Here is a 21612-nt window from a genome sequence, read left to right on the forward strand (position 1 = left end):
GAACATGAAAGCTGGAGGGTCAGCGGCACCAACAGATTTCATGGATACAACCTCGAATCTCAAGATGAAGCAAACGGGCTAGACTTTACTCCATCTGAAATCTTCCTTTAAGACTTGCAAGCTGGCTGCGTGCGCAGATAGATGTAGAGCAGCACCGCTTCTTTCCAGGAATAAAGTCATAGTCTACACCCTCATTGGACCTCTTCCTGGGTAGGCATATTATTGGAAAGTAATCGATTTATTGATGGAAAATCGATATATTGGAGTTTGATAATCTGTAGAATGACTAGATACAGGAGAGTGAAGAGTAAAAAAAAGGAGAGGAAGGAATCTAAAGTATAGTTCTTATATACCTACTAGTGGGTGGCGATTTCCTCTAGTATATTATAAATCAGATGACTCATATATATTAGTGAGCGTTCCCTGAGCTTCCATAGTGAGCTATTCTATAGGCTTCTATAGTAAACCATTATAAATGAGAGTGGCGAAGCTAATATTAGTAGTTAAACCTGGTACTGGAAGGACTAGTAAGCTAGTACTAATTTAATACGCCTCCTCCTTATAGTCGAGGTTCGACGTTAGTGAGGCTAATAAGCCCCAGCTTTGATTGTAGTAGTTCGAAAGCCGGTCTAGGGAGTGGTTTGGTGAGAATATCGGCCGTTATTTCCCTTGTAGGTACGTGCTTAAGATTAATTTCCTTAGTATTAATATGATCTCTAATAAAATAATGTCTAATATTGATATGCTTGGTTTTTTGCGAAAATCGGGCGTTTGTAGCTAGATCTATAGCTCCCTGAGCGTCCGTTTTTACCTCGATTAAGCCTATAGGAATTGATATTTCCTTAAATAGTTGCTTTAGCCATAAAGCTTCTTTGATTACCGGCGTTAGGGCGATATATTTAGCTATAATAGTAGCTATAGCGACAGTTTTTTGCTTGGTACTAGCCTAGCTAATGGAACCACCAAATAGGGTAAAAACCATACCGGAAGTTAATTTGCGATCCTGTAAATCGCCTCCATAATCGGTATCTGAGTACCCAATGAGCCCTTTATTAGACGAAGCGCTATATAAAATGCCCATATTAAGCGATCCCTTAATATATCGCATTATATGCTTCTGTATAATACCGTGCGAAGCTTTAGAATACGAATTGGAACGTCCTAAATAGCCTGCAGCAAAGCAGAAATCGGGTCTTGAAGCTAAAGAAGGCCATATAAGTAATCCAGTTCGACTTTGATATTCCGTAATATTAATATTGGTTCTATTAGGTACTATAGGTTCGGCTATTAGAGTGGTAATTGGCATGTACCTTTCCATTTTATACCTTAGGAGCATATTTATAAGATATTGATTTTGGTGCAAAAACACCGAACCGTCCCGTAAACGTATGATTTCCATACCTAGAAGCGTTTTGATTTCCCCCATATTAGTTATATCAAACTTCTGATATAATTAAGCCTTGATTCTATTAATATGAACCATGTTTTTTCTAATAATAATTATATCGTCTATATAGATAGTAATTAAGAGGGGTAGTTAATTAACCTCGTATTCCTGGTAGATATAGAGTACTGGATTACTAAGTAATTACTAGAAACTAATAGAATAGAAAAATCGATTAATTACCTAATACTAAACCCTAGGGGCTTGTTTCAGGCCGTAAATACTCTTTTGCAAGCGGCAAATAAGGTTCGTTCCTTCGATAAAACCAGGGGGTTATTCCATATAGCACTTCTCTTCTAATTCTCTATATAGGAATGCTATTTGGATATTTATTTATTGGATATAAAGCCCATATTTAGCTGCTAGGGCTAATATGATTCGAATAGTAGAAAGTCTGGCTATAGGAGCAAAGGTTTTAAAGTAATCTATGCCATATTCTTAAGTATAGCCTTATACTACGAGCCTAGATTTATGGCATTTATTAGACTTGATTTTGAAGATCCAGCGGTATCCGATAGTTTTTTGGTGTTTTCGTACTACTAGATCCCAGGTATGGTTCCGTAAATGGGAATCTAGCTCTTTCTTAATTAAAGGTCTCCAGAGATAAGTATCTGGGCCAGAGAGAGCTTCTTTAATTAATAATGGAATTTTGGAAGCTTCTGTATTCTGGTTAGTAACTAGTAAAGCATGGTAATCCACTAATTCCCCGGTAATTCTAGTCGATTTTGGATATCTAGGGAGTAGTTTACCCCTAAAACTAATTATTTCGGGCATCTCCTGATTTATAGAACCCTATTTAGAAGTATCTGCAGGTACTACAGGTTCTTGGTTCTCCCCAGAAGGTAGTTTAAGGGGCTTGCTTAGGTCAGGAGTATCCGAAATTACGTTACGTAACGCGTTTTTAGTAGTACTTCCTTCTGTATTAGAGTGATTTTCTCTATTATTTTCTAATAGATTATTAAGCTATTAATTTCTAGTATTAATAATAATAGTATTTTCGTAATCTATATCTGGATTATCCGAATTATTAGTAGAACTATCGTCAGATTCTGTAGCAGTTCCTACTAGTCTTCTATATAGCTAGGATACTAGGTTTAGGAATAAGATTCCCTTAACGTATTCTTTAATAGTATAATAGTTGGAAATAACGAATATCCGCTTATACGGGTTCCAAATTCAGTATCTAGAACCACTATAGCTAGTGAAAATGCCCCTAAAGGCCTTGGCCATATACTTATACTATAAAGCTATTTCCTTAGGTATATGGACATATACTAAGGAACCGAATATCTATAGGTTAGAAACGTCCGGTTTAATCCCATAGAACGCTTCGTATAGGGTCATTCCTATTTTGGGTAGGTAGTATTAATTATAGGCATAAATCCCATATATAGCGGCTTCCTCCCAAAACTCGTATGGTAGGCCCGATTATTCTAGTTCCGTATACTTTGCTTTAATAATTATATGCATACTATATTTAGAAATACTATTCTGTTCGGGTATATAGGTAGTAGTTAGTTCTAGACGAATCCCCTTTAATTTGTACTAGTTCTTAACTTGTCCTAATATAAATTCTAGAGTATTATTAAGGTATAGGCGCTTGACTTTATTCCTAGTTTGGGTTTTAGAGAAGGTTACTTGATCCTGAAGATCTATAAAGTAGCCCTTTCTATCCGAATTATATACTGCCATATAATATTTGGTACCTTTATAAGTAGTAGAAAGCATATAGGAGTTTTTGCTAAGGGATAGAATTCTTAATAGCCCCTATAAGTTAATTATAATATACTTTCCTAGAAGTAGTTTTTCCGGGTATAGCTTAGTCATACTAGCCCTAGTAATCTTGCTTATATTATATGGATTATAATCGAATAGGTTTTGGTTCTTGAATTAAAGCCTATAGATATGGTTTATTAATTCCAGGATATACTTCATATTCAGGTATTTATATTACTAATACCACGTTTCTAGGGAGGCTAAAGCTTCCGATTTTAATGCTTTTAGGGCATGCCCTGAACCAAATTAGTCAAGCTAATATAGCCCTATAGAGGGGCTAAAGGTACCAGTTATAATAGTAATTCCTTCGTTAATAACTTGGACTTTCCCTTTAGAAAAATTAATATCTCCTCCTACTCGTATGATTTTGGGAATTAATAATAGGAAGGTATTCCGGAATTAGGGGCTATAAAGTATATTATTAAGCTATATTTTTAGCTCCGGTTTAGTAGCCAAAATAATGGTTCCTTTTTCCCTAATAAGAACCGTAGATTTATTTCCAAGGGTAATTAAAATAGGATTAATTTCTTTATAGGTAATAAAGGAGCCTTTGCTTCCCGTAAAATAGTCCGTAGTACCTGAATTAATATACCAGATATTCGTGGAATCATTATTAAGTAATTAGCTACTAAGGAGGGCGCTAATAGTCGATTTTTGAGTAGTATATACTTTCTTATAGACAGGTAATTAGGAGGCTAAAGGCACCTCCTAATTAGTGAAATTGGAGTCTTTTCTATTAGAATTAAAGTAATCCTGGGCTAATTTATAGGTAATATAGTCTTTAATATCGTACCCTTTAAATTTGTGGAATATATAGTAAGCATTGGGATCCCTAGCTTGCTTTGGTTTTTTATTATTTGACTAATTATTTCCTTGGGTAGCTAGTGCCTTAGGAGTAGTATCCGGGTTGAAATTAGAGGTTTTAGCCCTAAGCTTATTCTCTTTGGTAGAAGCGTCCGCTTTAAGTAATTCCAGCTTTAATTTATTAATATTAGCTCTAATAGAATTCAGGAGGGGCTTATATAAGTCGTATTTCTTTGGTAATCCGCGAATCAGATATCCGGATACGGAAACGTCCGAAATTGACCCGTTTACCCCCTTGATTTCAGCTACTTTGCGACTAATGCGGTTAATAAAGTCGTCTATTCCTATAGTAATATCAAATATAATAGTTTCCATTTGTTAAAGGTATAGGGCTTCCTTTTGAGCTTTTAGCTATTTAGCTTTGACTTGAATCTCGCTCCAAACCAGGTATACGAGCTTGATTTCCTTGAATTATTGCCAGGTATTGTGGGTAATAAGTAAGCTTAGTACCGCTCTGGCGATTACTAATTGACGAGTAATCGTTTTATTATCTTTTTGGGACGAAATAAGGGCAGGAGCTTGATCAGGATCGACGAATTGCCATAGATCTTCGACTATGAAGAGGTTCATAGCGTCGTCCATCCAGGAGTAGATGTTGTTGTCCGAGAGAGGCTCGATTTTGGTACCTTTGTAGGTAATATGGGTTGATTTTTTGGAATCCGGCATATTGGATTTTGCGGAGAATTTCTGACCGAAAATGGCTGTGTTTTTGGCGAATTCTGCTGACGCGAAGCCGAACTAATGGGTGGAATTCACCAAAATTAATGATTTTGATGATTTTTGGAATGGATAAGTGAGTACTAAGGTCAAGTGACGCTTGGATCGCTTAGTAAAGCACTAGCCGGGCTCAGAACCTATTGGAAAGTAATCGATTTATTAATGGAAAATCGATATATTGGAGTTTGATAATCTGTAGAATGACTAGATACAGGAGAGTGAAGAGTAAAAAAAAGGAGAGGAAGGAATCTAAAGTATAGTTCTTATATACCCACTAGTGGGTGGCGATTTCCTCTAGTATATTATAAATCAGATGACTCATATATATTAGTGAGCGTTCCCTGAGCTTCCATAGTGAGCTATTCCATAGGCTTCCATAGTAAACCATTATAAATGAGAGTGGCGAAGCTAATATTAGTAGTTGAACCTGGTACTGGAAGGACTAGTAAGCTAGTACCAATTCAACACATATGCTGACGAGAGATGAGCTTCGAGATACAAGACTCCTAGAACAAAACCTCTTTTTGCAATGTGACCATTCCTTAACCTGTGGGGTATGGAGGACGCAACTCTCGCTCTGATGCCACTTTCGAGCATTTGGGATAATCGGGAAGTGAGAATCATAACGATAAAATAAGACATATTCAGAGGCATAAATCGCAGCCAAATAAATTCGCGGTCATGGCGAAGCAGGATCTCTTTCCAAAACTTTGGGATCTGGTCTACTTGACACTGAGGTTCAATCCTGGAATCCGGATGAGAGCACGGCCACTAGAGGAATCTCAGCCCAGAGCCTGCAGCTTGTGACAGGCTCGATAAAGTATCCTGCCGTACGAGCTTGACAAATGTGCGCCAACCTTCTCGTCGCCTTGAGAGCAATAGATCTGGATCGAACATACAACCACGATGCATACGGAATCCCACTTTCGTCACACACATATATGAAGGCCTGTCGCACACAAGCTGGATACCGTGGTTCCTTTTCTTATTGGCATGTTCAGTAAGGGAGTGAACGGGATGCATACATCGACCTGCCTCTAGTGACCTCTCAATTTTCTTCTCCTTTCCATCAGTGAGCAGCAAGTATTGGAAGAGCTATTGGCCTTACTCAATCGAAGTCCCATGATATACGCTGCGCTCCTTTCTGCTTCTGTTAATTCTTTCAACCGTGGGCTATGTCTCAATCCACGAGCGTTTTTGAGCAGGATCTTGCTGCCACTCTCCATAAGCGTAAGGAGAAGGGAAGGTACCGTCCTATGTACCCGCCTTCCGAGCTAGCCAACACGATCGATTTCGGCTCCAATGACGCCCTCTCACTGTCTTCCTCAGGAGCTCTTCGATGCGAATTTCTGCGAGAGCTTGAAAGAAATCCTGGATTCCAGGTTGGAAGCAAGGGGAGCCGACTTGTTGATGGGAACAACCAATATGTGGTAGACCTTGAAGCATATCTAGCCGACTTTCACAAGGCTGAGACAGCGCTTTTCTTCAATTCGGGCTATGATGCGAACGTTGCGGTGTTTACAACGCTGCCGCAGCCAGGGGATGTTATTGTGCATGACGAATTTATTCAGTGAGCGGTTCTGTGCAAGTTTTTACCTCAAACACGTATCGCTGACTTATTCGGCAGTGCCAGTGTCATCGATGGAATGCGCCACACAAGGGCAGCATCAACACAAGCATTCAAACACAACAGCATCAAGTCCTTCAAGGAAGTTCTTCACAATGTCAAAGCGTCCTTCCCCGAAGTCCGAGAAGGTCGAAGATCTCTTTTCGTTGCCTTGGAGTCGCTGTACAGCATGGATGGTGACTTCCCTCCAGTACACCAGATACTGTCAGTCGGCAAGGAGTTATTCCCTCTCGGTAATGTTGTTTTCTACGTAGATGAGGCTCACTCAAACGGTATCATGGGACCAAAGGGCTCTGGTTATATATGCCACCATGGTCTAGAGGATGAATTTGCCATTCGAGTTCACAGTAAGTTCCCAAAGAGCAGACCTGCCCCTATCCCAGACTGTCTTAAAAAGAAGCATCCAAATCTACTCGATCAGACAATTGCTGACTTGCGGTTTCCTTACAGCATTTGGGAAGTCACTGTCGTCTAGCGGTGGTAAGTAATGATCTCAATTGGAAGTATAGAGTTTTTCAAATACTGCTTTGCTAACTCGCGGACAAAGCAATCGTCTTGGCTAGTTCAATCGTAAAAGATACCCTTGCAAATTATGCGAGGAATTTCATCTATTCGACCGGACCCTCGTTTCCGAGTCTGGCCTGTGTGAAGGCAGGATATAATCTTCTTGAGAGTTTGGAGGGTGAACAGGTCAGTAAAGTAATCCACAGAAGTTTATCCATACTGATGATTGGTGTCCTGTTGCAGCGACGACAAAGGCTGCAGAAAGCAACATCTTACTTTCTCCAATGTTTCTTTAAACACCCAATCTGGAACCAAATCAAAGGGAGTGCCAACATTGGCATTGCTAATCCGGGAAGATTGGTTTCCAGCGACTTTCAATCTCCTATTGTACCAGTCACTACAAAAGCAGGGAAGGCTTACCCTCTTCGGGCGTGGCTGTTGAGAGAAGGGTTCTCGAGCTGGGGAATCGCGTACCCTGTGGTACCGAAAGGGGAAGACAGAGTCAGAGTTGTGATTCATGCTGACAACTCACACCCGCAGATGGAAAGATTTGTTGATGTCATTATGCAATGGGCATTGGAGCAGGAGAGGAGCAAGAGACCCGACTTTAAAGCCCAGTTGTGATGTGGGAATCACTGTGATGTCTTGAGATAGGGGCTACTGAATAGAAACAAAAAGTATTCCGGGTAACCCGCTACGAGCTATCAAACTTGATTTTCGAGTTATTGGTGTTCGGAAATATCAATAAATTTTAGGAATTGTCCCCGAAATGCTATCGTTTTGGTTGAAAGTGTCCACATGGGTGCAAGTGTACATCTCAATCTCGAGTCACGACCAGATACAAATTCAAAAGGAATGTCTTAGACAAGTTGCACTTCAAATTTGCCGGGAAGGCTTGGTCAACTTCCACGGGGGCTCATCGTTCATTCACGTACGCCCAACACTCCACTGCCGGACGGAACCTCGGGTACGTGGTGCCATATGGGAATGGCTAACTGCATATTTCATCGAGGACAAAACCTTGTCTGGTGAAAAAAAAAGGTACTCAGTAATATCTACTCCGTAGATAGGAACACAACTGCATAAGCGGTGTGGATGCATTCTCCCTCTTGACACCGCATCTCACGCTTCACGAACAAGTCCCGATGGTCGCCAAAGCAGCAGTTGGGGTTCAGGGTGCTTATCTCACCAATTACCTCTAGCGTGCCGTCCGATTGTCGCTGTCACACAGCATAACTAGAGGGGCGTAAAACCAGAAATACCAACCAAATTAATCCAGAAATCCCGGAGTTGAATCGGAATCTCTGTAGGTGCAGTGTTCTGTCTCACAATTGCTTTGTTGTTCCACTCAATTTCGTGGATACGTCCCTCGGCTGTGCAACAGTGCAACAATGCATTGTTGAACAGAAGGTTCAAATCTCGTACAGATTGCAGACGGTAGCCTCCCCTTTAATGTCCTTCCTTGAGAAACATCGCACTACAGGTGAGAAACCCCAGGTGCATTATGCTGCACATTGCAGACTCTTCCGACGGTGGCGTTGTGGGCCAGCGGGAGTTACGCTTCATGTTGTGTCAAAAGAATTCCTGCTTCCTAACTAATTTTAATATAACCCTTCATCAGCTGATGTTCCAAATAGGGCCGCGAGAACACTCTTGCCAGTGAACCCGTGCTGCATTCTCATTCCGAGATGTTCTCCAAGTTGTCAATATTTGCCGTTCGGAAATATAGAACCTTGTCTTCCTAACACGTTGGTTCACGAATGTAGTGTTCCTGTGCCGAACAATTTCGGCTACACCTGCTGTGCACCCTTGAGAATTTAAATCCGAAAGGCGTTACAATCTCGGGAGGCTCGATCCCGAAAAAGTTTGTGATACAATTCAGGGCTCGGAAAGTGCCTCTTCCCTCATGAATGGAATGTTTCACAAATTGCTCATCCAAGTTCAATGTTTGCCAGAGGGTACGGCTCAACGCCACCAAAGAATTTCTGTGGGCGTGGGCGTCAGTCAATTCAACTTCGGTGTATTGCGTAGTGGCCGTGCCATCTTCGTGATTTGCTTGTTGAGCTGCGGCATCGTCAACCAAATCAAGCCGCACCAAAATGATGTCTCCTCGGATCCAGCTGCTATTAGCACTCGCCTTTGCCTTCTGTATCAAACGGATTATATCTCACTTACTGGATCCTTTGCGACTTGTTCCCGGACCGTTCTTGGCGAGATTCTCTCGACTGTGGTATCTTTTTAGCAGCCTGAATGGGCGTGGCCATGAGACTATTTCCAAGTTGCATGAAAAATACGGTAGGAAGAGCTACTTTTCAAGACGCTTTTGACACGGTTCTCTGCCATTGGCAACCTTGTATTCAAAAATTCTGATTTTCACTTTCGAGTAGGCCCAGTTGTGAGACTGTCTCCCGCAGATTATAGTATCGCGGACCTCGATGTTGCCAAGCAAATATATGGACCTCGCACTGCCTACGAGAAGGTAAATATCAAAATTTCTCAAAAAAAAATCATCAATCAATCCCCTTTGAAGTGAACGCTATGCTGATATTTTGATCCACTCTGCTCTTTGTAGTCTTCCTGGTACTCAGCATTCCGAAGCCCCGAGAAGGAATACACCATCTTCACCGACCAGAATAACAAGCATTACTCTCAAGTCCGAAGAAAATATGCAAACGCATTCTCTCTATCCAACGTAACTCAATACGAAGGATCTCTCAACAAATGCCTAGGCCTACTCTGTCAGAGGTTCACCGAGATAGCAAACGAAAAGTCCGAATGCGACTTGTCCCAATGGTGTCGATTCTTTGCTTTCGATTCGATATGCCAGATGTCAATTGGAGATTTGAAAGTTATGGAGCTGGGCCAAGATCAGCATGGGATAATTTCCATGGCTCAAACGAGTACTGTTTACGGAAATGTTGTGTAAGTCGTTTTCTCACACTCACCCACACTCTCGACACCTGTCCGTATTGTCGCCAGGAGACTGTGCTAATTCGTTGTCAGAGGTCGCATCCCAGAATGGCACCATTGGATCTGGAAGCTCCTTCCAGCAGACAAATCTGAAAAAGGAGCTATCGCATGGATCCGCGAAACCATGGCCAAGAAATCACGCGGCGAATACAACAGCGCAACAACGACATTCACAGACGTGTGGCTCCAGCAAGAAGAAAAGATGAGCCGGGAAGACATCTTCCTAGGTATTGCTGCGAGTGTTGGAGGAGGATCGGACACAAGTTACGTGACAATCGTGAACATTATTTATCTTCTTGGGAAGCATCCTGAGGTTCTGGAGAAATTGCAAGTCGACATTGACGAAGCTGTGAAACGGGAAGGCCTGAGGGAAGGCTTGATCTCGTATGAGACAGCCCGGCGTCTTCCGTATCTACAGGCTGTCATCAAGGAGTCAATGCGGATAATCCCAGTTGTTGCAGTCCAGCCTCCACGTTTTGTGCCGAAGGGAGGCGATACGCTCGCAGGCCATTACTTCCGTGAAGGGCTGACTGTTGGTGTCAACCCGTGGTCGACTCGAATGAACGCCAAATATTTCGGAGATGATGCACATATTTTCAGGCCGGAGAGGTGGTTGGGCGAGGGAGAAGAGGTGAAGCGTAATGAGTATTACCACATGCCCGTAAGAAATTTTTCCCCATGTAAATTGTTCTGCCAGGTTTGCTGACCAGCTTTTGCATAGTTCAGCATTGGACCTCGGAGCTGTATAGGGAGGCATCTCGCCATTTTTGAAATCACGAAAGCCATAGCACAGCTGGTCTATCTTTTCTCTTTTCATGTTACCGTTCCAGAAGGGGAGCTTCGCTATCGCAGCTATTCGCTGGTGCAACCAGACGTGCTGCGTTGTAGGATTGAACTCCGGAGACAGTGAGATGAGTGTTGAATGAGAACAACCTGTCACATGCAATTTGCGATGGCCAGCTATCATCCATTTTCCATTTCCCCTTGAAGTCTCATACAAAAAGGTGGGTGAGGCCATGTTTAAGTCGAAATCAATATACATAGCCTTTAGTAATTCCGCGTCCTTGAAACTTCGGTGACTTACGCGACCTCGCTATATGTAACCATGATGGCAAATCATATCAAAAACGAAGGGACCAACACAGTGCCCCGTCTTCCATTGAGTATATGTTATATATATAATACAGGCATATTTCTACACAAATCCAGGATACCATGTCCCTCTTCTTCTTCTACTACTTCTTCTCCTCCCCATTTCCCCTCCCTTTCTCCCACAACTTCCACCACATCTTCCTTTCCAGCAACCCCGGCACTCTCCTTGGCATACTATAATTCGCCAAATCTTACTCAAAACACCGCTCATTCCGCGTTTTCGCCTCACTCAGCGCCCTTTCCCAATCCAACCTCACCACAAGCCACAACTCAACAGCAGCACAAACGGCCATCGCCACCAAGCACCCAACCCAAATCCCAAGCAACTTCCACCCCGCCACAAAAGCCAGTAGTAAACCCAACGGCAAACACAAAATCCAAGAGCAGAATAGCTGCGAGTAGCCAGCTGCCTTGGGTCTGCCCACCGCACAGATAATCCCATTGCACGACGAGACGATCCCGTCGAAAATCCCCATGGCAGCGTAGATGGGAAGTATGGACATCATTTCAGCGACAACTTCGACATCGGCTGTAAACAAGAGCGGGATCTTCTCTCGAAGACAAACGAGTAGGACGAGATTTGACGTTCCGAGAAGCACGCCCACGCCCATCGAAACATGCGTAGCAACCAACGCACGTCTCGGAAGCCCCGCACCCACCGAATTCGAGATCCGCGTGCTGCTGGCAATCGCAGCAGAAGTGCATATCTGGTACCCAAGGCTAACGATCGATGCGAGAGCTGACTGCGCGGCGAGTTCCACCGAGCCGATATAGGAGGACACGATCGTCTCGAGCTCCCAGGCGAGGAAACAAGCCTCGAGCATCAGGAACGTGGGGATCGCGAGGCGGATCATGGGGCTCCAGTTCTGGAAGATCTTTTTGCGGCTGAACGGGTGCCAGCACTCGTATCCGGCGATGAAGCGGACGTAGAGAGCTAGGAGGAGTGGGAGGAGGTTGTTGGTGATTGCTACAGAGATGGGGGCGCCGTTGAAACCCCAGCCGAGCTTCTGAATAGGAGGTTAGAAAAAGAGTGGAATTTCTTGGGTGAGCGGACTTACCCAAACGAACAGCCAACTCATGACAGCATTCAGAGGTGCGCAGATGAGAAGGACAGACAGCGTAGCGCGAAAGAGTCCTTGGGCTTGGACAAACTTCTTCCCTGCTTCGAAGCATGCGAATCCTGGCGCCCCCAGCAGGACGATCCGGAGATAAGTTCCAGCTAACTCAGCGGTCTCTGAGTGTTCGTCAGGGATGAGAAATTTGATAACACTTGCTGCATTAAGCCAGAAAGCTCCAATTGGGATCGTCAAGAACAGAAGGAAGGCGGTCATTCGTTGCATGTGAAGCCCGACGAGCTTGAAATTCCCTGCACCATATGCTTGCGGACAGAGGGTATCTAAGCTTATGGAAAAGCCTTGATATACGCAATAGCCGGTGATTATTGCCGTCAAATTGGCTAGGCTTACTGCTCCCAGCTCCTGTGCACCCATGCGCCCAACGACGAAGATACTCGAAACTGATATTGAGGTTTGAAGCAGCATGGAAAGCATCATCGGGGCCGTAGATAGAACGATTTTCTTGATTTCATCCTTCCAGAGAGCTGCAGTGGGTATGGACTTTTCGTCAAAATCGGCTGAGGCGGCACAGAGAGGTGTATGTTCGGTTGGTTGGCTTGGACCTCGCGAGCTGCTTGGGTCGTGGTGCTGCGACCCTGGTCGGGGATAATTGTGATATGGAAGTTTGAGTTCAGGGGCTTGCCCATACTCGATGGTACCATATGCCACATCGCCCTGATACGGTGGATTGTTGTTTGAGCCACCTCGACTTGCGGATAACCACCCACTATCTTCGCTGCAGCATGAAGACATTCTGGAAGGCCTAGTGAAAGACTCTTACGTTGAAAGGGATCGTGACATGAAAATTTAAACAGCAAAATAAAAACAAAGAAAGGATGGCCCAGTGGACAAGTGAGCACAAGCTGTTTAATCTAATTCATCAATCATGTTGCTGGTCAGTAATGCCTCAATACCATCTCAGAGCTGATCTATATGCCATTGGAGGTTGGCACAGGCCCCTCGCCATGAGGCAATTTGATCGCCGAGGATCTTCGAATAGTGAAACGTCACAGTGGTGGTGGCGTGGGCTTGCAGCGTACAGGTACCTATGAGAGCCTGGAGCGGCCTGCCAGAATAGCCTCGGAAGCCCTGTATTCATAACACTTCAAGCCCGTGAAGCCCTGTCTTCAAGTTAATTCCAGCGTGAACCCGGAGCGTGTGGATCGCTGAAGAGCTCAAACTATTTGCTTATATGAGCTATAGAGAACACAGGAGCGAACAGCAGAGGCAAAGTAACTGGGGAGCAGGGAGGAGGATATACTCGTGGGGGAGGTGGTCGAAACTGTTGAACTACCAGCGAGGAGACTACGTCCGTAGATTTCCTTACGTCAATCAGGCTTGTTTTTTTCGACTCCCCTAATGCGGCCATCTCACTGGCAATTGAGCCACCTTCGCGACCAATACCATAATATTGATTGGTGAGACGTCGCGATATTCGGAGTTCCCTTCCTGCCCATCGCCGACTTGTGGACAACGCAGTTCAGGTTCCGTTACCACGATCTTAGGAAAACTCTAATTGGTGATCAGTTATAACACAAGGAAATAACGGCGAATCAAAGAGTGAGCTCACATCGCATGTGTTCCAAACCCACCTACGACATTGCATCTGGAGTGACACGGTGTGAGACTGGAACATTGCAGGCGAAAGATCGAGCCACCGCACAGGACCACAGGTTCCGATCCTGTTCAGCATTATCGATTTGAGATGCAAGGGAGGACTTTGAAATGCCATCATGTGGGGGAGCTATAATTCCCGGTCTTGGGAGAAAGGTCGGCAGGTGATTGGAAAAGGTAATGTGGCTGCAGTTGCAGGCGGTTCGTGAGCTCTGTGTCCTCCTCGCCATCTTGACATGGGAGTTCCACCGTCTCAAGACACCTTAACACTGGCACCCTGTCACTGGCATCGCCTACCTGAAAGACTTTGGTGTTAAACAAGCACTGATGCGAGCACTCCCAAATCAGAAGTCGGCAACACTCGTCACCTTCCGCCTTCCATTGTGAAGCTTGGCACTCGGCCAAGGGGAGAATGAAGAAAGAGAAAGGGGGCTTGTAAGCGTGTGCTAGTGGGCACCAATCTGCTCAAGGAAGCATGCTCGCCCCCAGCCAGAACGTACTCGAACGCGTGTATACCAGTACAGCTGGCCGAGTCCTGCGTGGACTTCCCAAAGATCCACTCCTAATACTTCCCTCTTCCAGTATCGCAGCAAGGGCTGCTCATCCAGGTCTGGAATTTTTGCTCGTCTGACTCATGCTGCTCAGCGTGGTATTATTCCCTTCATTGAAGCATGATCACCATCGATGTCTGATAGTTGACTCCTCTTCCAGTTCAAGAACGCTTGGTCTAACCGCATATCGGAACATTGCCGTATTATCATTCGAGCTTGTCGATGAACACACCTAGTTGGTCTCCAGTCTTCGGCAGCGCAGCGCAGCACTGATGTCATCCCCCGGACAGCCATAGTCCCCCACACGGAGCAACGTCGCACCCTTTGCACTTTCAAATCTTCGTATGTTCTCGCCACTTGTGCCATCCTTGTCGTTGCTGCTCTCGAAATGGTGGACATCGCTCCCGATCCCCTCCATCGTGTTCTGGTATCTCGGCTGTTCTCTGCATCACGGCCGTCTTCAATGTAGTTGTAACCTTCGTCGTGCCCCAGCTCTACAGGCACCCTAATCACTTGTACAGCTGCCTCTTGTATTGTTGAAAGTCCAGCGTCTCCTGTACCAATCCAACTCTCTCCTCGTCCTCTTGGATGCATCTTGTATTGCCTCCTTCCGCCAAGTTCGCTCTGTCCTTTCCTCTTCACGTCATTGATGGTGGAACTTGGGAGGCCGAGTCGGGGGGATAGAGATAGAAGAGGCAGGAATTGAAGGTAAAGCAAGCAAGAGCAGGCTTAAAATCAGAACCGGGGCAGTCTTTGATTGCGGAGGTAAAGGTCAGAGGGAATCTGCGAGGGCAGTTAGCTCTTGTTGTAAGGAATATTTGGCAAGCTGGTAGAGTGGGTGACAGTTAGTCAAAAGCATTTGGATTGGACTTCCTGCTCGGGACGATGTGGCGACGTGATGTTGGTTCGCAGTGACCCAGCGTCTGCGCCGAATCATGGTTATCTGACCCCGGCGGCACGAGCAGTGGTATCCCACAGCTCCGAGATCTTCCTGCAACGCGATAGTTGTCTTGCTTTTGCGTACTGCGGAGGAATAGGTGGAGTAGTCTTTGGTCAAAAGACGTGAATTCCAAGAAAGTGAATCAAAGTTGAAAGACCGTCGACGCGTCGATCTCTGTGGCATCCGCAGCTGTGTTTTGTTATGTGAAATTTCTCCATTTGGCTTTCCCCAGGTTTTGGATAGGAGGTGCTTTAAATTCGGGGATGTTAGGATAGAAATGTGTAGTATATCTTTGAGCAACGCCCCTCCAGTCCTCCATCAATTCCTTGGCTTGCAGCCTTGTTCGTTCTCCCCCGCTCTCTCACGACCAGAAAGCAACAGAGCAATTACCACAATGTGTCCATCACCTTCTGACTTTGCTTTGAAAAACAAGTCGCCACAAAGGCGGTTCCGAAGCCTTAGATATGGCGCTCTTATATCCTCAACTCAAGCATAGGCATACATGATTGAAATGCCCGTCGATGCGCACCGTTCGCAGAGCTTTTGACCTGACAGGCCCGGCCCCTTATTTCTACGTCAAGTCTTCCAACACTGTCCAGATAATAGAGGACCCTCGTAACAGTCTTGATCAAAGAAGGGCAGCAAATCTGTTTGAAATGCAACGAAACAAGAGTTCCAATCTCTCCCTGCTTGAGAGTGCTTACTGGATGAGCGTCATACTCAAAATCAGAATCAAAATCACAACCACAAATTCACAATCAGAAGAGAAATTTCCGTTTTCTATTTATTGTGTTGTTGATCTGTCTTTTGCGATCTACAACGAGCGAGTCCCGGCCCAGACTCCTCTGCTCTCTCGCTCTCTCAAAACAACTTCTCTCTCTCTCTCTCTCTCAAGGCCACAGCCCGGCCGCGGGGCACACTACCACACAACCCACCGGGCCTCCCCGCCCCCACCAAACCACCCTCCACAACCACACACCCCCGTCCCCAAGAAAGGAAGGAGACCCACCCGCGCTCCTCCCGGCACTTTCCCTACCCGTGTAACCTCCTCCACCACCCCCCTCAGCAATACCAGTTCTCTTCCGCCCTCTTTCTCCGGTAAGAGAGACGGCCTCCTCGAACAAGGCAAGATAAAGGGATGATGAGTGTCGTCGGTCTCCCCCACCCCGCAAGCAGAGTGAGATCAAGAACCAACTCCACAAAGCAACCAGTGGAGAGGACGATCTATGCAGCAAACTTTTGTCTCGGCCGGGCCGAACCCTTTCTCACATGATGTATAGGTAGGTTAGGATCCGCGGCCTTATTTCAAGCAAGCTTGAGATAAGTTTTACATTGAGTCAATTTCCAGGGCGAGGACCACACAAAGTGTGGCTCCCAGATGGTTATGCTTCACTTCACCACTGTGCAGGGATACGACGAGAGGCCGCGAGGTCCCCCCTAAACGGTTTCCATTGAGAGTCTGCTGCGGTGACGCTGTGTTTTCCGAGGTCGTGGGGCGGCTTAAGGGTTCCCAAGCCCCTTCCGCAAATGGGGACGTAGCTCCGAAGAGTACGCCCCCGAGCGGGAAAAAGTGGCACGACTGCATTGATAAAAACCGTTAGCAGTTGTCCTTTTGAATGAGTTCTGAGATGTGGGATGGTGGATGTCAAAGAAGGGTCCAGAGCTCGGAATTTCCGAGTTGGGAGAAGGAAGGTAGGGGAAGGGATGTCGGGGTTGAAAAGGAAAGGGAAACTTACTCTTAAGATGTGCAAGAAACAAGTACCTAGCCACTGTGGTTTAAGATGGTCAGCCAATGTTATGTGAGATGGGAACGGAGATGACTTGCCAAGTTAGCAACGTGTTCAAACTGGCCCCCCCTCTCCGAAGAGAGGGGGGGAAGGGGAGTTTCCTGTGAAGCATATCAGCGTAGATCAAAAAAAAGGGAAAAGTGAGACATTCCTTCTTCACATCAATTAAACCCTCCCTCCCACCCTATATTTGTCAGCAAACATCCTTGTGAAAAAGGGAGGGGAAGGGGTTAGGGGAGTACTTTCCAAATAATTCAGGTTGCGAGCAGACCTCGTCAACACATTGTCGTTGCAGCAGACTCTCGGAAACCAGGGTTCTCAAGCTTTCTCTCGTCGCGTTACCCACGGTGCAGATCCATGAAGCAAGGTTATCTTTGATGGGGCCCCTTCAAATGATCAATGGCCGGGATCCAAATGGCGAGCCACACGGGACCCATGTTGCCAAGTTACCCGATGCCACTGGACACGACTGAAGCCGCGCGACCTGCCGTAGGTCTGACTTCAGTAGCAGCAAAGGGCCATCTACCAATGTGGCCATCAAGGAAAACCAAGAGTCATTAAGAATGCAAGAAAGTCATCACACCAGCCACTTGACTCGGTTACCCTCCCCATGCCCTCCGGACCGGACAAGGAGAGGTGGGCGTGAGCGGTACTCATGCCACCCTAACCACCCTCACCACCAGACTGAACTCTGAGAAAGTAAGCATTTGAAAGTCTGAAAGGGAAAGGATGACTTACAACGCAAGACTAGCTACTAATGGTGACAAAGCACCATAGCGGCTGACCAATGCCAGTCCAGACTCGGGTTAGATGAGTTTTATGACTTCCCAGGTCGCATCCTTGCCATTGCTGTGAACTTTCGGTGCTGTATTTGAAGCTGTGATGAAGTTTGGCTGGAGTCGGAGTAGCCTCTGTCTGAATGATGATGATAGGGATGAAGGTACTCATTTCAAAGATTCTGAGATTCATTTGAAGACGACAGCAGGCTGTTGATGAATTGAACTGCCAACTTCACGACCAAAGGGATTGGTAGCACGAATAATGAGAGCAGTTATTGCGGTAGAAGCAAGGATGCATGATGGGTGTTTGAGTCTGGACTGGACATTGGTTAGGATTGGGAGATAGCAGATTTTCTGACCTTGGCTTGCAGCATCCGAGAGTTCTGAAGTCTCCGATGAGACGTGAGACTCAGATTTCCGAGGAAGTTTCGAAGTCTTCGAGGTGACTGCATTCTGAGACTCAGATGTTCGAGTTTCTGACGTCTTGAAGGAGACTGCATGATGAGACTCGAGTGTTTGACGAGTTTCTGAAGTCTTCGGTGAGATGATTGCAATTCAAGACTCGGATGTTGGAAGGAGTTCGGAAGATTTGGTAAGAGAGCTGCGAAGAAAAGCCGGTGATTGAAGTTTGAGAGGAGCCTGAGCAGTTGGAGGGGAGAAGAGAAAATTCTTGATTGGTTTCGGGCAGCGCAAAAGCTTCGCTGGTCTTTTCAAAGAAGACCATGAAGATCAGAGATGATGCTGCAAGCTGCTGCAAAATTTCGAACCCGACTACCATCACAAGTTGGAGAAGTTGGTGATTTGAGGGTAGAAAGATGAAGAATTCAACTTCCACTGTGAGGAGTTTTGCTGGTGGAAACAGATTTGGTTGGTATTGCTCAGACTCCTCTGGGGAGATCAGAATTTTGGGGGCTACTGGAACGTTAGTGGAAACTCAAAAAACGGATAGAAAAGAGAACTTACTGCTATGGTGCTTTGTCAAGCGTGCTCATCAGAGCTTGGGGAGATGATGGTTTGATGTTCCAGAAATTGAGAGCTGTCCAATTTTAAGCAGAGACGTAACTTCTGATTGAAGTACTGGAATCGTCATGATTGCTGAATTAAAAGATGCTTTGCTGTTAGTATGATTTACGAGCCATTGGATGCATGAATTTGGATCAAATGCAGAAACAGCAGTGACAATTGTAGTTGTTTGCAAGGGACAGTAACTCAGCCAAGAAGGTAGGTAAGTATTCTGGCGGTTGGAAAAGTGAGAAGGAAGATCAACAAAGGTTTGAAACCATCACCTCCCTAGGAGATAATTTTCAAGAAGAGATAAGAGGAGCATTTGGAGTTTGCTCATTGATCTGGACCACAATTTTAGTAGCTGCGAGAGTAGCGTTGGATGGAGAGGGACTTACGTGCTCTTGAGCTCTTCCTGGACTGGAATTAGTCCAAGTGCTGCGGAATTCAGATGATTGCAACACGATGAGTGCGGAAAGAATACCTTTTATCTGTAAGTTTTGGATTTTGAGCAACAGCGAGAAATCGGAGTTGACTTACTTTGGATATTTTGAAGGTCCGCTTTATGCACGGGAAGTGGCTGTTGATTCCCTTTTTGCAGCATTGTGAGGAGAAGAATTGCGGTTAGCGTGAGGAGAAAATGTGGCGGTTGTCGTGAAGTGAAGAAGGTTGTGAAGTTGCTGCTAGTGACTTGCAGCAGGGAAGGAATGGCGGTTGTTGTGAAGTGAGGAGTTTATGACGGTGAAGCAGCTGCTCGATGATTTACAGAGTTTTGAGAAGAACATGTGGCGATTGCCGTGAATTGAAGAAGTGGAGGTTGTGAAATTGCTGCTTAGTGATTTGCAGCATTTGAGAAGAAGAAGCGGTGGTTTTCTTGAAGCGAGGAATTGATGGTTGTAAAGTAGCTGCTGAGGAACTCCCAGCATAAAGAGAAGAGGTGTCGGTTGTTGTGAATTGAGGAAGTGATAATTGTGGAAGAGAAGAGATGTTCATGAGTTGGTGACGTTGAAGTGGATGATTTTGAAGCCTTCGAAAACGTTTGAAGACTTTGAAGAAGGTGTTGCGAGGAGAAAGAGTTTGAGAACAAAACAAGTAGTGGGGATTGGGATGTGCAGATGTCAGAAGGGGTAAATGCGCAGATGACTTCAGAGGAATTCAGATGCTACCAATGCAGCGTTCCTTGACGCGCTTGGTAGAGTTGACGAGCCATGATTTGAGGCTCTGGATTTTCTGGATTCGCTGCCATTAGCTATCCAACGTACTTTGGTCTTAAGAGGGGAGATGTTAAAGTCAACTTACTGGATTGGAAGGTCTTTTATGCTAGACTCGCTCGGGAGAGGAGCCTCAGACTGAGTGATGACTGTGTCGGTGTGAGAGTTTGATTCCTTCGAACGCGTCAGGAAGACGTGGTCTACAGAAGGGGATTGAATTTACCTGTGTAAGGGAATGCATTGCAGCTTGGGAACTTCTTGTTGGCGTGATAAGAAGACTTGAGGTGCGGTAAGGTCCGAAGACAAGTGAAGAGATGTTGTGCATACGTCACGGGCTTCACTTTGGAGGGAATTTGAAAGCGGCGCAGAGCTAATTTCCTGTCCAGAATCTATGAGTGATCAAAATATTCATTAGGGAATGGATGTGAGTGCTCACAGAAGCTTTTGGTTAGAAGAGAAGGAATTGATGGCGAAGTACTGGAGGCAAGGTGTGGGAATGGACGCGATGATGAAGTTTTCGCGTCAGGCTCAGCACAGTGGAAGCGCGCGAAGTCTTGTGAAAAGACTTAATTAAGCGTGTCAGTGAGGCAAGAAGCAATTGGGATCAAAGCACTTACGAGAATTTTGGAAGAAATCCATGAAATCGCTGCGACGAAATGACGTAGCACAAGTTGGGGTGAATTTATGATGTCCAAGTGCTCAGGTACTGAGGAGCGCGTGAACTTTGAAGGCCTTGAAAAATGTCAGAGGTCAAAAGACGCGATGACAGATGGATTGAGAGACTTACTTTGATGTTTGTGAGGAAGTATGGTAAGGAGACAGCGCGAAGACGCTGGTGATGGCAAGCGCGAAGTTGTGGCGATGAAGTCGGAAGAGATGGCAGGACGCGATCAGCGTTCGGGAGGCTTGCAGAAAAGCAACTGAGATGCGAAGGGGATTGCATGTTGATCAATTGAACGATTAGGGAGGAATTGAAAGGATCTACAGCCGCAGCAGGTGGTGTTGAGGCAGAAGGTTGTTGAAGGAAAGTGGCGTCGAAGGTCGCGATGGGAGGTTGCGAAGGAAGAAAAGCTTTTCAGAGAGGAAGCTCAAGAGGGTCTAATGTCGACGCACCAAAACGGCGTTGCCAGGTGAATTGCAACGTGTTGTGATGTCGGGAGAGACTCAGCTTTGAGTCTTGCTACTTGATGGACGCGTTTCCTCCGATGGTGGCAGATCGAAGGAAAAGGACGAGCTGAAAGAAGCTTTTGACAGCGCGTCCGGAGGAGAGTAAACTCAACTTCCCAAAGATATCAAATCGGAAAAGAGAGATGTCAGACAGTCAGTAAGAGGTGGACGGGTGACGATGGCTTGGAGCCAATTGCCCCATCTGCGCGAAAACGGTGTTGACGCGATTGCAGTGTCAACAGCTTTCGCTACTTGACCGGAATTTAGTCAGCGCGGTTGCAGAATGGAAGAATTGGAGACTTACGGATGGTACTTGTGTTCAGATTATCCACTTTCCTGAGGAAGTGGTAGAGTGGTGGCGCATTGTTGAGGTGTTGGAGAGAACGCGGAAT

The 21612-nt window shown here is 45.6% G+C and overlaps 3 protein-coding genes across 3 annotated transcripts; 2 read left to right on the forward strand and 1 right to left on the reverse strand.

Annotated features, from left to right (window-relative positions):
- Positions 1 to 5976: 5976 nt before the first annotated feature.
- K444DRAFT_568416 (PLP-dependent transferase) lies at positions 5977 to 7630 on the forward strand (the record flags this gene model as incomplete). Its single annotated transcript, XM_024877198.1, has 5 exons — positions 5977 to 6371; positions 6429 to 6775; positions 6879 to 6908; positions 6976 to 7118; positions 7176 to 7630. The coding sequence occupies 5 exons, from the start codon at positions 5977 to 5979 to the stop codon at positions 7554 to 7556; spliced, it is 1296 nt and encodes a 431-aa protein (XP_024732326.1). The 3' UTR covers positions 7557 to 7630.
- Positions 7631 to 9034: 1404 nt separating this feature from the next.
- K444DRAFT_537718 (cytochrome P450) lies at positions 9035 to 10812 on the forward strand (the record flags this gene model as incomplete). The annotated part of the gene is made up of 5 exons (XM_024875484.1): positions 9035 to 9227; positions 9317 to 9411; positions 9505 to 9854; positions 9936 to 10563; positions 10624 to 10812. 5 exons carry the CDS (start codon positions 9035 to 9037, stop codon positions 10810 to 10812), a joined length of 1455 nt encoding a protein of 484 aa, XP_024732327.1.
- A 250-nt stretch (positions 10813 to 11062) lies between these two features.
- On the reverse strand, positions 11063 to 12968 carry K444DRAFT_695545 (MATE efflux family protein). The gene is made up of 3 exons (XM_024887884.1): positions 12733 to 12968; positions 12113 to 12687; positions 11063 to 12061 (listed from the first exon to the last, which is right to left on the reverse strand). Exons 1-3 carry the CDS (start codon positions 12920 to 12922, stop codon positions 11246 to 11248), a joined length of 1581 nt encoding a protein of 526 aa, XP_024732328.1. The 5' UTR covers positions 12923 to 12968; the 3' UTR covers positions 11063 to 11245.
- Positions 12969 to 21612: the final 8644 nt, after the last annotated feature.

This window comes from Hyaloscypha bicolor, assembly GCF_002865645.1.
Source record: "Hyaloscypha bicolor E unplaced genomic scaffold K444scaffold_125, whole genome shotgun sequence".
NCBI lineage: Eukaryota > Fungi > Ascomycota > Leotiomycetes > Helotiales > Hyaloscyphaceae > Hyaloscypha > Hyaloscypha bicolor.